Consider the following 19,605-nt stretch of genomic DNA (forward strand, 5'->3'; position numbering starts at 1 on the left):
TATGGCTATTTTTCAGAAGCGACCTCACCACGAATGATAGCTCAACAAAGTGGATTCTGTAGAAATTGATAGCAACCAAATACTCTAAAACGCGTGTTGATTCTCAATGTGGACGGAAGATCTGGAGGCCCTGGAGAAAAATCCACGCCACCAAACTCCAAATAAACAGGCGATAGGGATCAAACCCACGACATCCTGTATACCAGGCAAAGTAGTTAACATCTTTCCGCCGTGGCGCCCTTACAAATATCAAACCTCGTGCTTTAAAACTCTTCCCAAGTGACCTTTAGAATGTGTCCCTGTGTTATATTACTCTAATGAAGTGTTGTATTCATTTTAGACTGAGGATTTACACTCTAAACTGTAAACGCCTTTCAGCGAGCCTCTTGAATAGCATGAAACTACCTGCGTTTGTGTTTAGAATATTACATAATTGACTTCGACTTACTGTGTGCATGGTGGTAAAGGAATGTTTGAAGAAGATTACGTAACGTACCTCGTACACAGGATAGGTGACAAGGTTGAACGACGACAAAACAGTCATTCAGTGTGTTTCGTGCTCACATCTCACCTATTCCTGTATCTCATGATAAAACAGAAAACTGGAGTAGCCAACGTTGAGCACCCGCGCATGCTACGTTACAAAAGGTCAAATCAATGTCAAGTGAAGGCGTGTTAACTAGTTCAAATATCTCATTGTTAAAACTTACTTAAACTCAAGTACTGTGCAAAGCATGTAGTGCACAGACACACATACACACACTGGACAATTTGTTTGTAAACTACGCTTTATTTGCAAAGGCTGTAGAAGAGGCCAAACATCGTGTTTGTACATTCGAATTGGAGTACGTGAGGATGCATTTGGAAAACGTCACTACCTCCATTTCCTGTGAGAGAAAAAAATCCCTCCTGCCTTCCTCATGGTCATCCCTTGCTGTTGCTACAGTACCACCACCTTTGGGTAGGATGGCAAACCCTTATAGCAGCATCAAATCTATAAATGGCAAGGTGTTAACTCCCTCGCCTGGTATGCAGGAGTTCGTGGGTTCGACCCTGACGCCTGCTGTATATTTGAACTTTGTGTGTCTATCTCTCTCCCCGTGGTCGAGTGGATTTTTCTCCGGGTCCTCCGATTTCTCCCTCCACATTTAGAATCATGCGTTTTAAGAATGTTTCGATGCTATACATTTCCACGTGATAAGCCACTCGTTGAGCTATTATGTGTGGCCAGGTCGCTTATGAAAAAGAACTGTTTAGCTCAGTGGTCATTACGTGGTAAAATAAAATTAGTTTAATAGTTTACATTTTCTTTGTGGGGTTCCTGTTGGTCTGAAGGGGGCCCCAGTGATGAATGACGAACATGGAAACTCAAATACTGTAATGTGCTGAGCAGTAATTTGTCAAAATGGTGTTGACCAACATAGTGAATTTCGCGCTCATCTCAAATTTCTTTCTCAAAACTGACCAAAGTGTTAACAAGATTATAATCATCCACACTCTTAAGTACTGTACTGTATTGCGGTGTGTCTCAAACATTTATACGACTGTCAATTATCCTTTATTTTTTATAATTATAGTAAATGCCATCACATCGAGGTCAGCTCCACTGTGTCTCAATACTTTTTTTATTCAGGTGGGCCCTGCATTTGGATTTTAAAAAAATAGCATGTCAGAGGAAACAAAGTAGCCCAAACAACCCCCATGAATACGAGGGCTCAATGCTAAAATGTGTGCACAGATGGAGGTCGCAAAATAATTTTCTGCACTGCCATCGGCATGCCACATTGCAGACGTTTTCTAGAAGTGACAGACCAGGATAACTCCAACTGTAGCCACTATTACCAATTTTGACCTTTAGTTTTGGACATGTTTTATTGGATTTATACACTTTACGTGTACTCTGTCATATTCCTCTGTACTCATTTTAAAAGTTGAAATACCGTCACATAACTCTCCGTCTGAAAGAGCAACATGAGGAATGCATTGATAGTCCACTACCTATTTTACTTCATACATACAGCCATCAAACATAGAACATAGCAGATGCCTAAACACTGCACACAATACTTATAACAGTAACATTATTTACTGTAATTACATAGACATGGGATGCAATTTAAAGCTATTTCCGTGGTTACAAATTTTAAAAATACAATGTAGGGTGTGCATATATTTATTCAAGCTTGACGTGTGTTCCTGCATTGCATTACACTACTGTACGTAGCTTTAGGCGAGCTCAGGAACAAGAGGGGATTTTTGGGGGTTCCCCTATTTCCTGATAACGCCTGCCATATACACAATGACACGGAACCAGCAGGGAGTTTATCGGCAAAGGTAGTTTTACTGGTAGGAACCACCTGGTTACACCAGCCCACAGGGGATTATTGTGTCCGTCCATCGTGCATCCAAAAATGGGAGGGGTCGGGCTGGGTGGAGAGGGGAGGGTGGAGAGGGGCTGGGTGGGGAGGGTGGGGAGGGGCTGGGAGGGGAGTGTTGGGAGGGGCTGGGTGGGGAGGGTGAGGAGGGGCTGGGTGGGGAGGGTGGGGCTGGGTGGGGGTGGGAAGGGTGGGGCTGGGTGGGGGGTGGGAGGGGTGGGGCTGGGTGGGGAGGGGCTGGTCACCCCGTGGTGCCCTTATAAAACTCAACGTTTAACCTACTCACGCCGGCTTGTGCTCGCCCTCACAGTCGGAATACACCACGCCGCCGTTGACCCTTGCCATTGACCGAGCAACCAAACGTTCCTACCAGCTCCCTCCGCAGGAATGTGCGCTAAAAGCATTCTAATCATCACGTCTTAACGGGGCAGAAACAATGAACCGTCTTGCAGGGTTAATTTCAATAACAGCTGCTATTAATGTCACACAAAAGTACATTTGGCATCTGAATCGTTTTTCACAATGCACATTTTGAATGATGGCCAAGCTTATTTGTATACATTCGATCTAAGGTTGCCCCAGGTACGCAGACTCGGTTCAACATACACACCTGCTTTTTGTCAATGTCTCGATGCTCAGAATATATAGTATATACTGTACACCTATCCGTTATTCAATACGCAAATCGCATGCATTCCGTATTGGTTCGCCATCTAAATCATCCAGCCCCAGCACCGCTCACTAAATAGGGGCCATCCATTTAGTACGCACGCATGGAGGGGAGTTAACCCAAATGCGTACGCTTGCGTTTGGGGGGGTTTATTGACAATGTACGAATAGGAAGGGGGGGTGAGGGTGAATCCTCGATAATAATGTGTCTACATTGGCCTTCAAATGAGCCACAGTTCGGTTACTTCAGCTGTAGACCAAGTACTACCGGGAGAAGTGGGACTGTGGGAGAGGTGTCACTTGTGTGCCACCGTGCCCCTGACTGCAGCTATCACACAAGCTCAGCAGTGAGTCTGACATCGTCTGACGGCCTGACCCACCATGGATGATGATCACACGTCCTTCAATCTGGCCTCACTGCAAGACTGCCACTGGCTCAAGGTTTTAGCTGCCGCGGTGCTCTGTTCGTGTTGCTGCCCGGTCGTCAGTACTAACACTCGTCTGTACATCGGACTACTGCTAGAGCAGATGTTCAGTCGACGCACTTAATATACAGACTAGTTCACCGAGATTTAATTGTGTTTTAAGATCATAATAGACGTGTTTTTGAATAACCAGTCAGCTTTGTACAAACAATTATACTTAACCGTGTTATCCATTCTGTGTGTAAAGCTAGGCCTGGCGTTTGAACCTAGGGGACACTTAGACAAACTTTTTAAAGGTACCGCAACTTAATTATTTAATGCAGCCGGCGGTGGACTATCTGTTTGCTTCAACACGTTCATATTATTAATTCTTGATCGTTTCTGCGTGGATTAAATATCGGCCGTTCTATAGGATTGGGTGGGGGGGTCAAGCGTACGTATGCTGGTGGGGGGGCTAGGGGTGTAAAAAGTCCACGTGCGTAAAGATGAAATGGGTGGAGGGGTCAAGTTTTGACATATTTTTTGCGTACCTACTAAATGAATGGGCCCATACCAGACAGATTTGCCGCACTATGATCAGACTTACTCTTAGTTTTTTCGGTAAAGTCACGTAGGTAAAAAATGAAATTAAAATTAAGAAAAATAAAATAAAAATCACGACGTTTCGGAGGCAACACAAGTCTCCGTCATCAGGTGGGACCGTCACAGCCAGATTTGCTGCATCAAGCTCACTTGATACAGCAATGTTTACTATTTGAATTTTATAAATTTTAATTCCATTTTTTACCTACGTGACTTTACCGAAAAAATTAAGAGTATGAATCCTTGCAGTCACGAAAGCTTCAAATCTAAAATGATCAGACTTGCCATAACCTCACCCCCTCCACAAGTATGATTTTAACACGGTACAATAATCCAAATCTTCATGCCCCGTTCCAAAAATACACAATAGGGTAAACTCCAGAACATCTATGTGGTTGCATTTGAGAGCAAAAAAAGCGAGAGGTAAGCTCCACAAACACGCCTAGGGAGGGGGCTATCCTCGAAGCCAATGCTTTGTTCCTAGGCTAAGAGTGTAATAATGGTATGTACTGTATCCCATTGCTCAGGTTTGGCTCCGTGCACCACAGAAAGAGCACAGGGTATATATATTCCTGTCTGAATGTGTTTTTTTTTATAAAGCAGGGCAGCACAAGCTAGCACCTCTGACTAGCACGGTTGGCTACGTATGGTGCGAAATAAGTTCTACATCTATGAGCTGGTGAAAACTTGACAAATATATCTCTTATGTCATCATCTCCCTTCCCTATTTATGTGGAATGCCTCTGTTCATTCGTTTATCATGACATGACGCTCTAATGATCGTGATGACTTTCACCACCCCCTCCCCTAATCTTCCGTCTCTACTTTTGTTTACAAAATGGGACCTTTTTTTGCCAGTATCAAAGTATTCCTTGCAAAAAGGTTTATATTTGGTGTTTGACCATCTGAACACCTCTTTTATTACCAGAAAGGGTAAAACCTATTTTTATTTTTTTCATACTTTTGTTTCATTATAGTTAATTAAAACTAAAATAGATAAACGTCTCAATTCAAGCCCTTACTATATAGCCTTAAGTTGCATTTTGTAGCCGCTGTTTATTGATAAACGCCCTGCGCTGTCAGAGACAGTCAGAGACAGTCGGACGTTTAGGGAATTTCCAGAAATGACCGAACGTCAGAGTTGAGCTTCACACAACTACTACTACTGTACTCATCTTAAAAACACTCTAACCCGTTGCAATGTTACATTGTAGTTTCATCCAAACATCGACTCAGCAACATTGCAATATACATTGTAATGCGGTCCTGTATAGACTTGCGTCGTACGTACTGGATATTTAAAAACAAGTTTGAGGAATTAGTCCTCCAAAGCAGAGCACTTCTGCAATTTCTGATACCCAGGTAAGGGTCTTCCCGCTTAAGTGCAGTATTGGATAACATTTAAGTATTCATCTTATTGTACAGTACTTTAATTAAAGTATTTTTTTTAGATGCCTGCTTTGAACATGCCACTGTGAGTCTATAGCTGTCACCCTGCAAGAGGTTTGACGTTTTAAAACAAATCAACTTAACAGATTCATAATACTGCGATTTTTTTTGGGGTTAGAACGCGTAAATATAAATGTGTCGTTAAACCCACCACCACCCGACACAGCCAATTAGTAAGGTTTGTCTCATAAACAAAACGTGTCAATTCGTTACTATTACAGCACACCGGTGTGTTGGAAGAGTAAATACACAACATTTACAAGCTGAGTACGACGTTTCGCCAGTAATTACAAACGGCATCATCAGGCGACAGCAGATTGATCCGAATTTAAAACACGCACACAAAGACCCCCTTGTATAGCCAGAACAGACTGTAGGGGCAAGTGCTGTTAGCGAGTAGCAACCTATGAAGGCCGGCACGGCACACGAGGGGGTGGGTGGCCAGTACCACTCCCGGCCGCCTTTGTCTCCCTAGTGGCGATGTTTACACACCGCAACCAGTTACTCATTTGAGGCTGAGTCCACCTTAGGGGGAGGTCCAGGACCGGTTCAGATAATCGTCATCGGTGTTGACGGCTTCACACACACACACCCCCAGCCCCGTAAATAGTGTGTACATGTCCATCTATTTATAAACACCCCACTAAAACGTTTTGATCAAAATCACCGATTGAAATGTTTAAAAGAATATAAAACGCGCAACATTTCAGAGCGAACCACGTCTCGCGTTAACCAGACGCGTTAAATTATAAACTTGTTACGAAACATGTTGTCCTCCCTCTGCCAAAATACACGGGCGGGGAGAGCCACCTTCAATGTTCACAATTCACTCAGGAATCAAGAAGATACTCGGGTGTAGTCAGCACTTTGCTTCGTTCATCATTTAGTTTTTTTATGCTTTATGTAAAATATTTCACAATAGATTTCACGCTCTGCTCTCCTTACCCCATTCCCCTCTCTCTCTACCCCCTCTATCCCTACTCCACGTCTGTGTTCCCCCACTTCTCTCGCCTACTCACGCATCAAATATCATCTCGGCACAGGTAACTCACGAGGTAGGTGTGGGGGAGGGTGGCGGTGGTGGTGGCAGCCTCCTCCTTTGCGTTCACGTTATTGTAGGGATGGTGGTGTTGGTAGTGGTGGTGACACAGTCTTCCGTGCAAAAACCTCGATTTACCCTCCCCAAACGGCGAGGAAGCTCTTTTAAGTAACAAAGGCGTCGGTTATTGCTCCCGCCCACTGCCACACACCACACACCTCCTCCTCCCTCCGTGTGCGTGGCTGGCACAAAGTGACAGAAGGCGAGACGGAAATCCCCTTTCCTCGTGGCCAATGGCAGCGATGGGTGGAGCAAAGTGAACCCCGAAAAGCACGGGCGGGGGAGCTCCGATTCGGACGTGAAGCCGAGGAAACAACAACAATGAAGGGCAATAAAGGACCCCCCGAAACAGAATTGTTGGGGAGAAGGGGGGGGGTGGCAAGTTTGCCGTGAGCGAGGAGCCAAGCCTATGAAGGCCGGCACGAGGGTTGGTAGGTGGGTGGGCAGCACCACGCCCGGCCGTATTTGTCTCTCTCAGCAGCCACCAAGGTACTCGTTTTAGGCTGAGTCGACCTTAGGGGGGGGGAGAGGCCCGGGTTACCGGTTCAGATAAGGTCGGGTTCGTGGCGCGGCGCGCTGACCAACACTAACACTGCCGCCCGTCATTCATAAACAATACAAACATTGGCCATTGTTCTATTCTCTAATTCTTGCGTACGGCAGCAATATGTTCTCTTGATCCTCTGTTGAAGGATCCCCAGACTGCAGTGCTTCACGATATGGTCCACAGTTTGGGTTAGCGTGGTCACCCATCGCACGCCTGTGGGCTTTTTTCCCATAACGGGTCTCTATGGGTCTCTGAATCTCTACAGAATCGGTCTCTGTGAGTGTGTCTCTATGGGTTTAGTATATGGGGAGCGGTAGTGTAGTCCCTGCGCTACGAACCCGGTGACCCGAGTTCGATTCCCCCTCACGGCCAACACCAGTGACGAGTATCTGAACCGGTCATGGGCTTCCCCTAGGTTGACTCAGCCTCAAATTAGTACCTGGTGCGGTGTGGTACATGTGGCCACTGGGGAGACAAAGGCGGCCGGGCGTGGCGCTGGCCACCCCTGTGTGCCGTTCCGGCCTTCATAGGTGCTCGCTAACAGCACTTGCCCCAACAGTCTGTTAAGGCTACACGGGGGATCTTTGTCTTTGTTTTTATAATGGTCCACAGTTTTGGCTGCATGTCAGAATCGCCCTACTGTGGCTTGACTGTAATACATCTCGATGGGTCTCTATGTATCTCTACGGGTATCTATGGGTTTACGATCTTGATAGGTGACCCATCGTTTGGGTTGCATGGCCGCAATCACACTGCTGTGGTTTTTGTTTTGGATTTTGCATTCATAAAAGATCTGGAAATATCTGATGGTACAATTGACACTCACAAGCGTGGTGAAGTATGATCAAGCAACTTCCAGACACGGCGTGGGGAGGCATTCATCCAGCAGTGGATTTGCAAAGGGCTACACTGTACATTAATTACGGTTGCAATTACACAACCCTGCTATGAATTTGTAAACATCGTATTAAATTATGTACCTGCGCCATCGGAATTATTATGGCACACTATAATGGAAAGTACCGTACGCTACTTATAAGACGCTCTCGAATGACCAACCCAACACGCGTGGCCCGTGCTTATAAACATATCACACATCAAGCAAAGATCCCCCCTCTAGATTGAACAGACTTTTGGGAAAAGTTGTGTGAGTGATCACCTATGAAGGCCGGCATCACGCCCGACCACCTTTGTCTCCCCAGTGGCGATGTTTACACACCGCACCGGGTACTCATTTGAGGCTGAGTCGACCTTGGGGAGGCCCAGGACCGGTTAAAGATAATCATTACCGGTGTTGGCCGTGAGCGGGTTCATAGTGCAATGCGCTAACCACTGCACTACAGCTCCAGACAATAATACGCAAACCCAACCATTGATTTTAAAATACAGGGGACACACAAAGTGCATCATTCAATCCGAAGAAAACGTTTGAACCAAAAGGGGTAGGTGGTTTCCCTATATTCCATGCATCACAAGCACACGGTACAATATATATTGCAGCAATACAGAATGCGCATGCAGTAAAAAAATCCCCTTTCGTCTGTTTACCCTTGACACCTTTGGTGCATCCCCTGTCACTTGTTTTAGTCTGCATTAAACCATAAAACCAATGTTGTTTATTGTGAACTGAAATGGAGCTGAATTGGGGTTATTGTACATCAAGATAAACGAGAGTAATGATTAGTAGGGATCTTCTTTCTTCAATGAACATCATTCGCCACGTGTACAGGAGTAAAATGCATTACCATTGCTTGTTGCTTCATTTTTACGTAACATTTCAACGTCATGCACCTACAGAATGGTTGTAAAAAAAACTCACCCCCTAAACTCCCAATAAGTTATAGGACAGTTCAGTGAGTGAGTAGAATTTTCCAGAACTGGACAGTTCCAGTTTAGGAGCAGATGTACTGTATTACTCAGAATTAGTCTAGTGGCACTATATTTTCATTGCCTGTGTAACGCTGTGTGGAAGCTACCGAGTATGTCACTCCATTCGAAGCTCCAGGTCTTCTTGACCAGTTATGCCCTCCCTTCTCTCTGCTTGCAAACCCTGCACCCTTTGAAGGAATATCTCCACCGGTTTGAAACATTCAGGATGGCCTGCCTACATTCCGTCATGGGCTTAACCAGGCTGGCTTGTGTGCGGTCACATATCCTTGAAAGATCTTGGCACAGTCTCATCGGAGAGCTCCTTCGGCAGACAATGCTGCGTTTGGTGGGTCATGTAGCCCACAAGCACAACCCAACCATGCCAAAACAAATTATGTTTTGCCGGATAGAGGGGGCTAAACATGGGTGGCACGGGCAAGAGAAAAGATCAGCTGATGTGGTGCAGGAGGATGTGGAGCTGAGTGGAATTGCCGATGACTGGTACCAGCAATGTCAAGATCGGCCTCTATGGGAGAGGGCGAAGGGAACGATGCTGGCATCGAAATCCAAGTTGGCACACAGTCAACCGATGGCACCTGGATCTCCTGCCAGCGAGCCTTCGACACTTCACGTGACATTAAAGTGCACCTAGCCTGGCATAGGCGCTGTTGTGATGTCACCGCCACTTAGTGAATGTTGGCTGTGTTTGTGATAGTGTAGTGTGTCTGTGTGCGTGTCTGTGTGGGGAGCGGTGGCGCAGTGGTTAGCGCGCTGTTCTACGCACAATTATATCGGAACCGGTCCTGGGCCTCCCCTAGGTCGACTCAGCCTCAAATGAGTACCTGGTGCGGTGTGTAAACATCGCCACTGGGGAGACAAAGGCGGTCGGGCGTGGTGACCACCCACACCCCCTCGTGTGCCGTGCTGGCCTTAATAGGTGCTCGCTAACAGCACTTGCCCCAGTAGTCTGTTATATGCTATACGGGGGATCTTTGTCTTTCAGTATTTGTGAGTGCGCGGGTGTGGACGTGAATGATGTCGCACCTATGACTGCTCCGTATGCATGTTGAACTTCTTTTGCACCGTACGTAGCCAACCCTGCCATCCCACGGAGATGTGAACCCCACGTAAAACGATTGATTATAAGAACATCTGATGCTCGTAACATCCGTGGCACTACGGTATTCTAAGGGCCACATGGCATATACAGCCTCCTGTCAAACCTTGGTCCAAGCCATTTAAATAAATCCGTCAGCCTTTCGGTATTGGCGCCCCTGGTTGGTCTAATATACAGGGTGCTTCTAAACATGTTAACACTTGCATGGGACTATCGTTTTTAATGCAAAAAGAACGAATAATACACTGTAACATGATAACAAATGTATGTGAATAGCTTCAAAAACTCAAAGGGTCTCCACTTGTTCGACATCATTGTCAACACACGCCTGGAATCTTCTCAAGGTGGTCTCCAGAGCCCGGAGGCACCACATTTCTCGTGGCGTTGTTGCAAATTCTCAGAAGTGTGAACACTTTTTTAAGCACCCTATATTTACTCTGAATTACATCACGAACAATGTCAGTATTTTCCAGATGACGCACTTTTACAAAAAGGCTACGTTTTAAAACTCACACCACTGCCGGCGGAAGGGAGTTAGAGATAAGCCCTCTTAAGGGGGCATTTGGCCTACTCTTCCACGTTGACCGTACGTCGTGAAAGAAGTCGGGTGAGCCACAATTTAAGCCACAATTTAAGCCACCGGACACCAAAAAACATGAACAAGAAAATCCAGGAAAAAACAGCAAAGTCTTTCAGAAAAAAGCACCGTATATGAATTCTGTGTGCAAAAATCCCAGTGGGATGCAAGTAATCAATAACAACCACAAGACAATTTAGATTAAAGTTATCAGTCTAACTCTGTACTACAACAAACAAATATGGCTAAACCAAAACGTTTTCGAAATCACCAAAATTAAGCTAAAATCAATGTAGCGTAGCTGGGTGGACAGGGCGGATCGATGTATTTAACTTGCTAAAACAAATCAACTGCCGTATAGGAAGATTACAGACGGCAACATCTATACAAGTATCAATGATATGAATATTGCATTAAATTCACAACACAATAAACAATACTTACAGAGTATGAGTTCCTTATAGATTATTACATCAATTCCATTTAAAGAGTGACTCGAATCGATATCTGAATCGAAATAATATTTGATGCGCGTGGCGCACATACAATGTTTATACATTTGTGAGCTGTAAACTGCAATGTAACGATATATAAATGAAAACAAATCTAATCAGAATTTATTTTAAAACAAAATATCAGCTTATAGTAACTACGGTAATCGTTCTGTTCATAATCGAGGAATCGATGCACAGCCGATGGCCCTCGGAAGTGAAAGTACCCGGTACGTCACCACTGAGTCCGGAAGAAGAAGCAGAGTGGAGTGAACCAACTACGCAACACTTTTGTAATTTAACTTTAAATACAAAATTCGTAATTGTAGCAAATAAAATAAAATAAAAATTGGTAATTGAAGAGTTATCTCTTCTCAATATACAGCTGTGTGCCAATTAAAACAAACTATGCATCAGGAAATATTTTAGTTTAAATGCAATTCTCATTAAAAGTTGCTTCAATAATCCCCCCCCGTGTATTGGACTCGTCCGAGGGAGGAGGGGGAGGGGTCAGTCAGGGGTCAGGGGTCAGGCGAGTTGAACCACTTTCCCGCCAAATCTCACCCCGCCACCACCACAGTCATCGCCTACCACCTCACCGATCAAACTCTCGTCGCACCACACGGCCCGCGTTCATTTGTCCAGCAGCAATCGCGATGGGGTTCCTGGAGGAGTGCGAGGCGGTGCTGGGAAGCCGCGACCTCTACGCGCTCCTCGGGGTGGCGCGCGGCGCCTCCGAGGGCGACGTGCGGCGCGGCTACCGCAGGAAGGCCCTCGACACCCACCCCGACCGCGCCGGGGCCGGGGCCACGCGCGCCTTCCAGGCAGGCCGCCGTCGTATTACACACACACACGTATTACACACACACCGTGTATACACACACGTATTACACACACACCGTGTATACACACACACACGTATTACACACACACCGTGTATACACACGTATTTACACACGTATTTACACACACACGTATATACACACACACGTGTATATATATATACACACATGTAAATACACACATGTATATATACACACGTGTATACACACACACATATATACATGTGTATACACACACGTATATATACACATGTAAATACACACACATACACAAACGTGTATACACACACACATATACACACACGTGTATACAACAACAACCGCCATTCGCCACTAAGTGGCGGTGACGTCACCACGACGCTTGTGCCAGGCCAAGTGCACCTTGAGGCCACGTGAAGTGTCGAACGCCCGCTGGCAGGAGGTCACGGGGCAGACCCAGCAGGTGCCACGGGTCGACTGACCGAGATGACCGAGATGACTGGCTGATGCACCACCTGTGCCCCCTACTGTACCAACTTGCTGTGCTTTAGCCACCCGGAGCTCCGCTCGTTGTGGTGAGCGTCGCTCCTCCGCCCTCCGTTGTTGTTGGAGGGCGACTGCCTCCAACTGCCCAGTAGCGTCCTTCACGAGCCTCCTCCACAGAGGCCGATCTTGACACCGCTGGTACCAGTCATCGGCAAGTCCACTCAGCTCCACGTCCTCCTGCACCACATCACTCCATCTCTTCTCTAGCCCGTGCCGCGCCCGTTTAGCCCCCTCGATCCGGCCGAACAAAAGCTGTTTAGGCATGCGGTGGCTGGGCATGCGGGCTACATGACCCAGCCAACACGTATATACACACACATGAATGCACACACACATGTATATACACACATGTATATACACACACATGTATATACACATGTATATACAGGTAGTCCCCGACTTACGATGGAGATGCGTTACGACGACCCCATCGTAAGTCGAAAATATCGTAAGTCGATAAAAACAGAGCAATTTATCGTGGTAACCTTAAAATTAAATCGCTAAAGCTACGTATCATACATGCATTGAACGTATCGTAACGTATATTGTACTGTACTCGCCAAGATTCTGTCCGTCGTCTGCACACTTAAACGATGTTAGGTTGTTGATGGCAAATTTTGTCGTATCGCCATCGTAAGATCGAAATATCGTAAGTCGGACCATCGTAAGTCGGGGACTGCCTGTATACACACATGTGTAATAACCGTAATATTGTGGCGGTTGTCATGCTATATACAGGGAAAAACACGGCGAGCGAGAGATACTGGCACGGTTGTAATGTACTCTTTGATTTTTTCGGTAAAGTCACGTAGGTAAAACTAAATAAAATTACTATTTTACTGGAGCAGTCACACCTGATGACGGATGCTTGTGTTGCTTCCGAATCGTCGTGATTTAATTTAGTTGTTTTTATTTTGTTTTCACCTACGTGATTTTACCGAAAAAACCAAAGAGTATGGATCTTTGCAGTCACGAAAACTTCAAATCTAGGGTTGTGATGATTGTTCAGAGACACTGCGCCCGAGATTTAGGGCTGCAAGCGCCTTCCAGGCACGTCCATAGTATCATAATAAGTAGTTGTAACGAGATGGAATAATATTATGACGATTATGATGCTATATGCATGGAAAACACGGGTGTTGGGGCCACACAGGCCGAAAATGTTGTAATCACAATTATAACGATGTTCCATACGGTTATAATGATATGTCAGTCAAATGTAATATGATACAGATAACGAAACGGTTAGAATGACACCCAGAATTATCACCTGGGTTGGGACCACACGAGCTTTCCAAATTAATACTATGCTATGATAGATTTATAATTCCATTTACTATCAGAACATATGACACTCGTAACATCTCTGGTACTATTACAAGGACACAGGTCATACACAGCCTCCTGTCAAGCCCCCCTGCTCGATGAATGCCGTGTTGGTCATGTTTGACCATACTTCACCACACTGGTCAGTACGGATTGGTTAGGGTGGAGGTAGGGGTGAGTGTCCTGGATCAGTTCAAATAATCGCCACTGAAGTTAACCAGCGGCTGGGAACCCAACTCTTGGTAGCCGGGTTCATGGTGCGTTGCGCCAAACACTGCGCCACCACTCTATAGATATGGTTGCCAACATCCAGCCTCTAACATAATTCTTTGTTGTTGTTGTTGTGTTATTATTGTTGTGGTGGTGGTAACAGCTGCTGGGCAAGGCATACACACTGCTCAAGGACAAAGACACCCGCGCTGCATACGACGAGCATGGCACTGTGGACGAGGAGTCGGACGTGCTGAACCAGGACCGCGACTGGGAGCAGTACTTCCGCATGCTTTTCAAGAAGGTGACACGCCGCTTATCTGGTCATCCTCGCAGCAGCGGCTTTTGACTAGACATCAAACAAAGACAGTCACTGCGTCGCGCACTTTCAGATGCTCTTCTGCAGCCGTCTGGAACGCTCTTCTTTCTGATATTGGGAAGCCACTGGAGCTATGCACTTTTAAATCCGGATTGAAAACTCATTTCTTTAGAACTGCTTTTTGTGTTTCGTTTGATGTCCTGCCTGCCCCTGCACCTCCAATTAGCATGGTGGGCTACGTATGGTGCGAAATAAGTTCAACATACATATACACACAGGTGTTATTGGAAACATGTCTCATCCTCCCAAGACGCACAGGGACGCAGACAGCTAGCAACCGCACCTGGGAATCAGCTTGGCAGAAACCTGTGAATCAACATACATATTTGCCAACAGAAAAAGGCCGAGGATCAGTTTCTTAGCTCAAGTTTTTTCTTTCCTATCCAGTCTTGCGCCTCCCTTTTCATTTAGCTCTCCATTCTTCAAGTTCTCAAGCAGTTTTCCTTTCTACATCTTTGGCTTAATTTTCTTAACATAGCCCTTTTCGATAGAGCTTTCTCCAGAAAGCCTTCAACTTTGACAAATGCTCAATCCAGATCTTTTTTTTAAAGAGCCCTAGGTAAAGTGACTTCAGCATTCCTTAGCACTTTGGCCTCATCTTCCAAGTATATTCTGACACAGCAGTGCACTGCTAGTCGTGAGAATTATGAATGGAAATGTATTAATCTCATGACAACATCAATAGGACTATTGGTATGATCTTAGACTTTGGTCCTTCCCGTCCTGTTCAGCACATCTGGCAACACAGTTTTTCTGGTGTTCAGTCAGCTGAGCCACATCACCCAACGTTATTCCAATGACCTTTAAATCGCTGTCCATCATGCCTCTCCAATTCTTTTTTGGCCTTCCTATTTTCCATGCTCCTTTCTATATATTCCAGTTCACAGTCTGCCTTGCAATGTGGTCTCATCCATATGACACAGATGGTTTAACCATCTTAATCATCTCCAGGGAGTTCTCATGATGTCCTCCATCTCTGAAAATAAAAATAGAAATTCTGAAGAAAAAAAAACATTCAAAGAGACTATAATCTTGCAGTCCCGTCTGTTGCTTGGCAGATCACAGTGGAGGACGTGCGAAAGTTTGAGAAGACTTACAAGGAGTCGGAGGAGGAGCTGGCGGACCTGAAGCAGGCGTACGTGAGCTGCGAGGGCGACATGGACGGCATCCTGGAGATGGTGCTGTGCGCCGCCATCGAGGACGAGCCGCGCTTCCGTGCCACGCTGCAGGCGGCCGTTGACGCACAGGAGCTCCCCGACTTCCCCGCGTTCAGCCAGGAGAGCAAGCAGAAGCGGCAGAAGCGCCGACGCAAGGTGCACGCTTCCTCACATCGCCGCGGGTCGCAATGCCAAGTGCATGAGAGCCGACGTTGCCGAGAACAGGGGTCACACAACTTGTACATTTGGCTCACTGAAGTGGTAATTTTCACGCAACTTGTGGGTGTGTCTATATAATTGGGATGTAAAGATTAATAAAAATATGATTTTTTTTCGTAATTATTTTCCTTAAATTGTATCGCGATTGTGACATGAGTTGAAGAATCCATTCAGATCTCTCACTGAGCGGTGCAAACCTTCATGTCAGAATGAAAGAGGATAATGCAGAGCTACCTCTGAGATTCAGTCAAGTGACCTGATCCACACGGATGGGGCAGCACTTTCCCACCCATCCTCGTCATCGCGTGATTGTTAACTCAATATATTGTAATCTTATAGCTGAAATGTTGCCAGATTAAGTGCAGAACCAAATTTAATGTGTTTATATTTTGTACAGTCGTTGGTGACTGGAATGAAACCATCAAATCATGACACATGAGCACATTGTTTAATCACAGGGGGCTGCTCAGATTCAAACTCAGCATTTCAATAGTGCTAGCTCAGTGCTCTGATTTCTGATCCATCCACTAACCATGATTTTAAATGTTCTAATTATCATTTCATCATGCATGTAAGAAATATGTTTTTATCTAGTATGCTCACATGACATCTCCATATATATAAAAGGCAAGTTGTGAATATGTGTGTCTGTTCAAAATGTTTAGCGTACTTCCCGACATGCAACAAACTGCAAATTTGCCATGTGGGTACTTTCCAGTCTGTACACCATGTAAAAATGATAAAAATACACTTTTTTGGGGGTGGAGCTCAACAATGCAAATATTTATTGCATGGCAAGTGAGCTGTGACGTCAAATCTGACACGTGATCCGCGCATGTGGAAGCGTAACGCATTGTAGTGTAGCGGTTAGCGCGCTGCGCTACGAACCCGGCGACCCGAGTTCGATTCCCGCTCACGGCCACCACCGGTGACGATTATTTAAACTGGTCCTGGGCCTCCCCTAGGTCGACTCAGCCTCAAACGAATAACTGTTGTGGTGTGAACATCGCCACTGGGGAGACAAAGGCGGCCGGGTGTGGTGAATCCAAGTCCCGGGTGAAGCCGGGTAGTACAGCTAGTACATTGATATGTGTCACAAGGGCAAAAAAAAAAGCATTTCAGATCCTGAATGGTGACTGTTAATTCAATTGTGGGAGGGGTAAATTTGCACCTCAATGGCATGTGCCAACTTGCAAGCAATCCATGGCCATGTAAATACATGTAGTGCAGCTCACTGACCCAGTTCAATGTCATGCTTAAAAGAAACAGCTTTCAAAATGCGGAACATCAGCATTTCTTCACGGTGGCAGCTGACAAACAAAGTTGGCGAAAGTGCCATGCAGATACAAAGATCTTTTATTCTCTCATTGGGTTTTTCCATGATAGTGTTGCCTCATCATGATGTAGTAATCCTTATATTGTGCATAAAACGAACTCCTCAAAATAAAGTGTGACATACGATACTAAAAGTTGGCGTTTGTCTGCAGTACACAGCCGAAGCGAAGGAAGCGGAGGCTCACGCGAAGGAACTTGGGCTTGATGGATCCGATGACACTCTCCAAGCACTCATCCTGGTGAGGAGTAGAGCATTCTCTACACGAGCCTGTGGCCTGCAAACACACAAGGAGTTCTTGTCTAATAACACAAGATTAAATTCCTGAAGTGTTAATTGTATGAGCGCTCGTGTGACAGGTTGTTAAGTTATTTATGATGGTACTATAATACATGCAGAGCCCTGTGAAGGCCTCCCAATGTCATGCGGGCCGAGGGGATTAGTTTACTAGCATTCACCATGCTGGTCAGTACGGGTTTGTGATTGCAGGGAGCATAGGTGTATCCAACGATAGGACTCTTATTTTAAAGACTCAATTGGCAAACAATAATTGCATTCCCATTTGGGTAGATCCATTAGGAGGGGTGTACCACTACACGAGCTTCACGGTTGTTCATTGGATTCCAATTTTGAATGTATTTTACTGGTAGGAACCTACTGGTAGGAACCTACTGGTTACACCAGCCCACGGAATTATTGCGTCCGTCGTGCAGGGAGGGGCTGGGTGGGGAGGGGCTGGGTGGGGAGGGGCTGGTCACCCCGTGGTGCCCTTATAAAACTCAACGTTTAACCTACTCACGCCGGCTTGTGCCCGCCCTCACAGTCGGGCATATTTGCGGAATACACCACGCCGCCGTTAACCCTGGCCATTGACCGAGCAACCCAACGTTCCTACCAGCTCCCTCCGCAGGAATGTGTTAAGTCACATTAATTTCACGTTGTCCCCTATTTACCACACTGTCTATATTTGAATAATTGTAGCTGTTTGCGAAAGTCCGTTCTCTCGCAACTGCCATAAACAGAATTACATTACTGAAATTAAATTTGAAGATTGTCGGCGTTGATATACGCGCATGTGTTTTAACAGAAACGTCAAGAAAACAATAAGAATCAGATGGACTCGTTTCTGGCTGATCTGGAATCTAAATACTGCAAGAAAGGGAAGAATGCAGGGCCTGCGACGAAGAAAGGCAAAGGGAAGAAGTGAATCTGCATGATTTCACAAATTCGGCATCGACACAGCTGACATTACGTTCGCAGCACCAAGCAAGACGTCAGTGTTACGATGAGTTGCTGCAGCTGAGCAAGTAGGCAAACTCGTGGCTGGGGTGAAGCCAGTGGTTTTGAAATGTGGGGACAGTAGAGTTTGAAATTCTATCGCCATGTAGTTAAATAATTTAAATACACAATGTGCAGGTTTGCACGAGTGCTTATTGTTTTGGTGTATATGAATACATACTCTGTTACGCGTGTATTTAGATGCTATTGAGAGGGGAAAAAATGGATGTGTAAAATAAATGTGATTAAATGATACTGAAAATGTGCTCCCAAGGCACTTACAACGATTTGTCCCTTGTGATGTCATTATGAACTCGATGTAGCAGCAGCTCTGCAAGCAGTTTCGTTTCAGTGCAGCACGTGAGGAGGTTAGAGCGATTACAGATACAGCGTGACTTTCTAAAGTGAAGGGGTTTTTCATTTTAGTTTATCACATGTCAAAATGTAATTGAATACACTTGTGCAAAACTATTGCGTCAATTCATTGATGATAACTTTTCACATACAGCTATGAACATGATGTAGCTATAGACATGCTCTATCTTGTATACTATAAAGCACTCCTTGCGGGCATCTGCACAGCACTATTAATCTCAGAACGTTGCATCCTGCAACTCAAAAATCTGTTAAATTACTAAGCCAAGCACCCAAACGTGACTTGAAAAACAATGCTCATGCCCTAAAGCAAAGAACACCTAACCAGTATCCACTGAGAATAAACGGCAAATTGGAGCCAACTTTCAAGAGGGACTGAAGCCCCATCATTGCTAAATTCACTCCATAATCACTGTATATTTTTGACACCTACATAAAAAATGTTGTTAGATGTAAATGTATTTGTTGCCCTTCCCCCGCACCTCTGAAGATAAGCACCATTGGCTACGTACGGTTTGAAATAAGTTCTACATACATACCCTAACAAATTCATGTTCCTGAATCTATTCGTATTAATCTATGTCCAATCAATGACCTCAGGAGGGTGTTTGACTTGTTGTTTTTGGTAATTGGCAGGGATATGTATGCCAGAGACATGTAAGATTTGGCCAAGTTTCACGGACCGAGGCAGAAAAGGTTTAATATGAAGTCACAAAATATTTTACATGAAATGGCTTCCGGATGACACCAATGACATAAGG

General features: G+C 45.3%; 2 protein-coding genes across 2 annotated transcripts in view; one reads left to right on the forward strand and one right to left on the reverse strand.

Annotated features, from left to right (window-relative positions):
- The window catches only part of NFKB1 (nuclear factor kappa B subunit 1), a 50,976-nt gene extending 44,192 nt beyond the window's left edge, over nucleotides 1–6,784 (reverse strand). Inside the window, exon 1 of the mRNA XM_078613434.1 lies at nucleotides 6,553–6,784. The gene's annotated coding sequence lies outside the window, so the exon portion shown is untranslated. The remainder of the gene's footprint in view (nucleotides 1–6,552) is intronic.
- Nucleotides 6,785–11,716: 4,932 nt separating this feature from the next.
- DNAJC9 (DnaJ heat shock protein family (Hsp40) member C9) lies at nucleotides 11,717–18,757 on the forward strand. Its single transcript, XM_078613436.1, has 5 exons — nucleotides 11,717–12,024; nucleotides 14,267–14,407; nucleotides 15,541–15,795; nucleotides 17,346–17,432; nucleotides 18,279–18,757. The coding sequence occupies exons 1-5, from the start codon at nucleotides 11,857–11,859 to the stop codon at nucleotides 18,396–18,398; spliced, it is 771 nt and encodes a 256-aa protein (XP_078469562.1). The 5' UTR covers nucleotides 11,717–11,856; the 3' UTR covers nucleotides 18,399–18,757.
- The last annotated feature ends 848 nt before the right edge of the window (nucleotides 18,758–19,605 follow it).

Source organism: Lampetra planeri, chromosome 41, assembly GCF_965212315.1.
Source record: "Lampetra planeri chromosome 41, kcLamPlan1.2.h2, whole genome shotgun sequence".
NCBI lineage: Eukaryota > Metazoa > Chordata > Hyperoartia > Petromyzontiformes > Petromyzontidae > Lampetra > Lampetra planeri.

What these genes read in the sequence shown, in the direction of transcription:
- DNAJC9 (XM_078613436.1), top strand. Translation starts at nt 11,857, where the DNA reads ATGGGGTTCCTGGAGGAGTGCGAGGCGGTGCTGGGAAGCCGCGACCTC. An exon ending in GGCAGAAGCGCCGACGCAAG is followed by an intron (nt 15,796 to 17,345) that starts GTGCACGCTTCC and finishes GTTTGTCTGCAG; the next exon opens with TACACAGCCGAAGCGAAGGA. An exon ending in CTCTCCAAGCACTCATCCTG is followed by an intron (nt 17,433 to 18,278) that starts GTGAGGAGTAGA and finishes GTGTTTTAACAG; the next exon opens with AAACGTCAAGAAAACAATAA.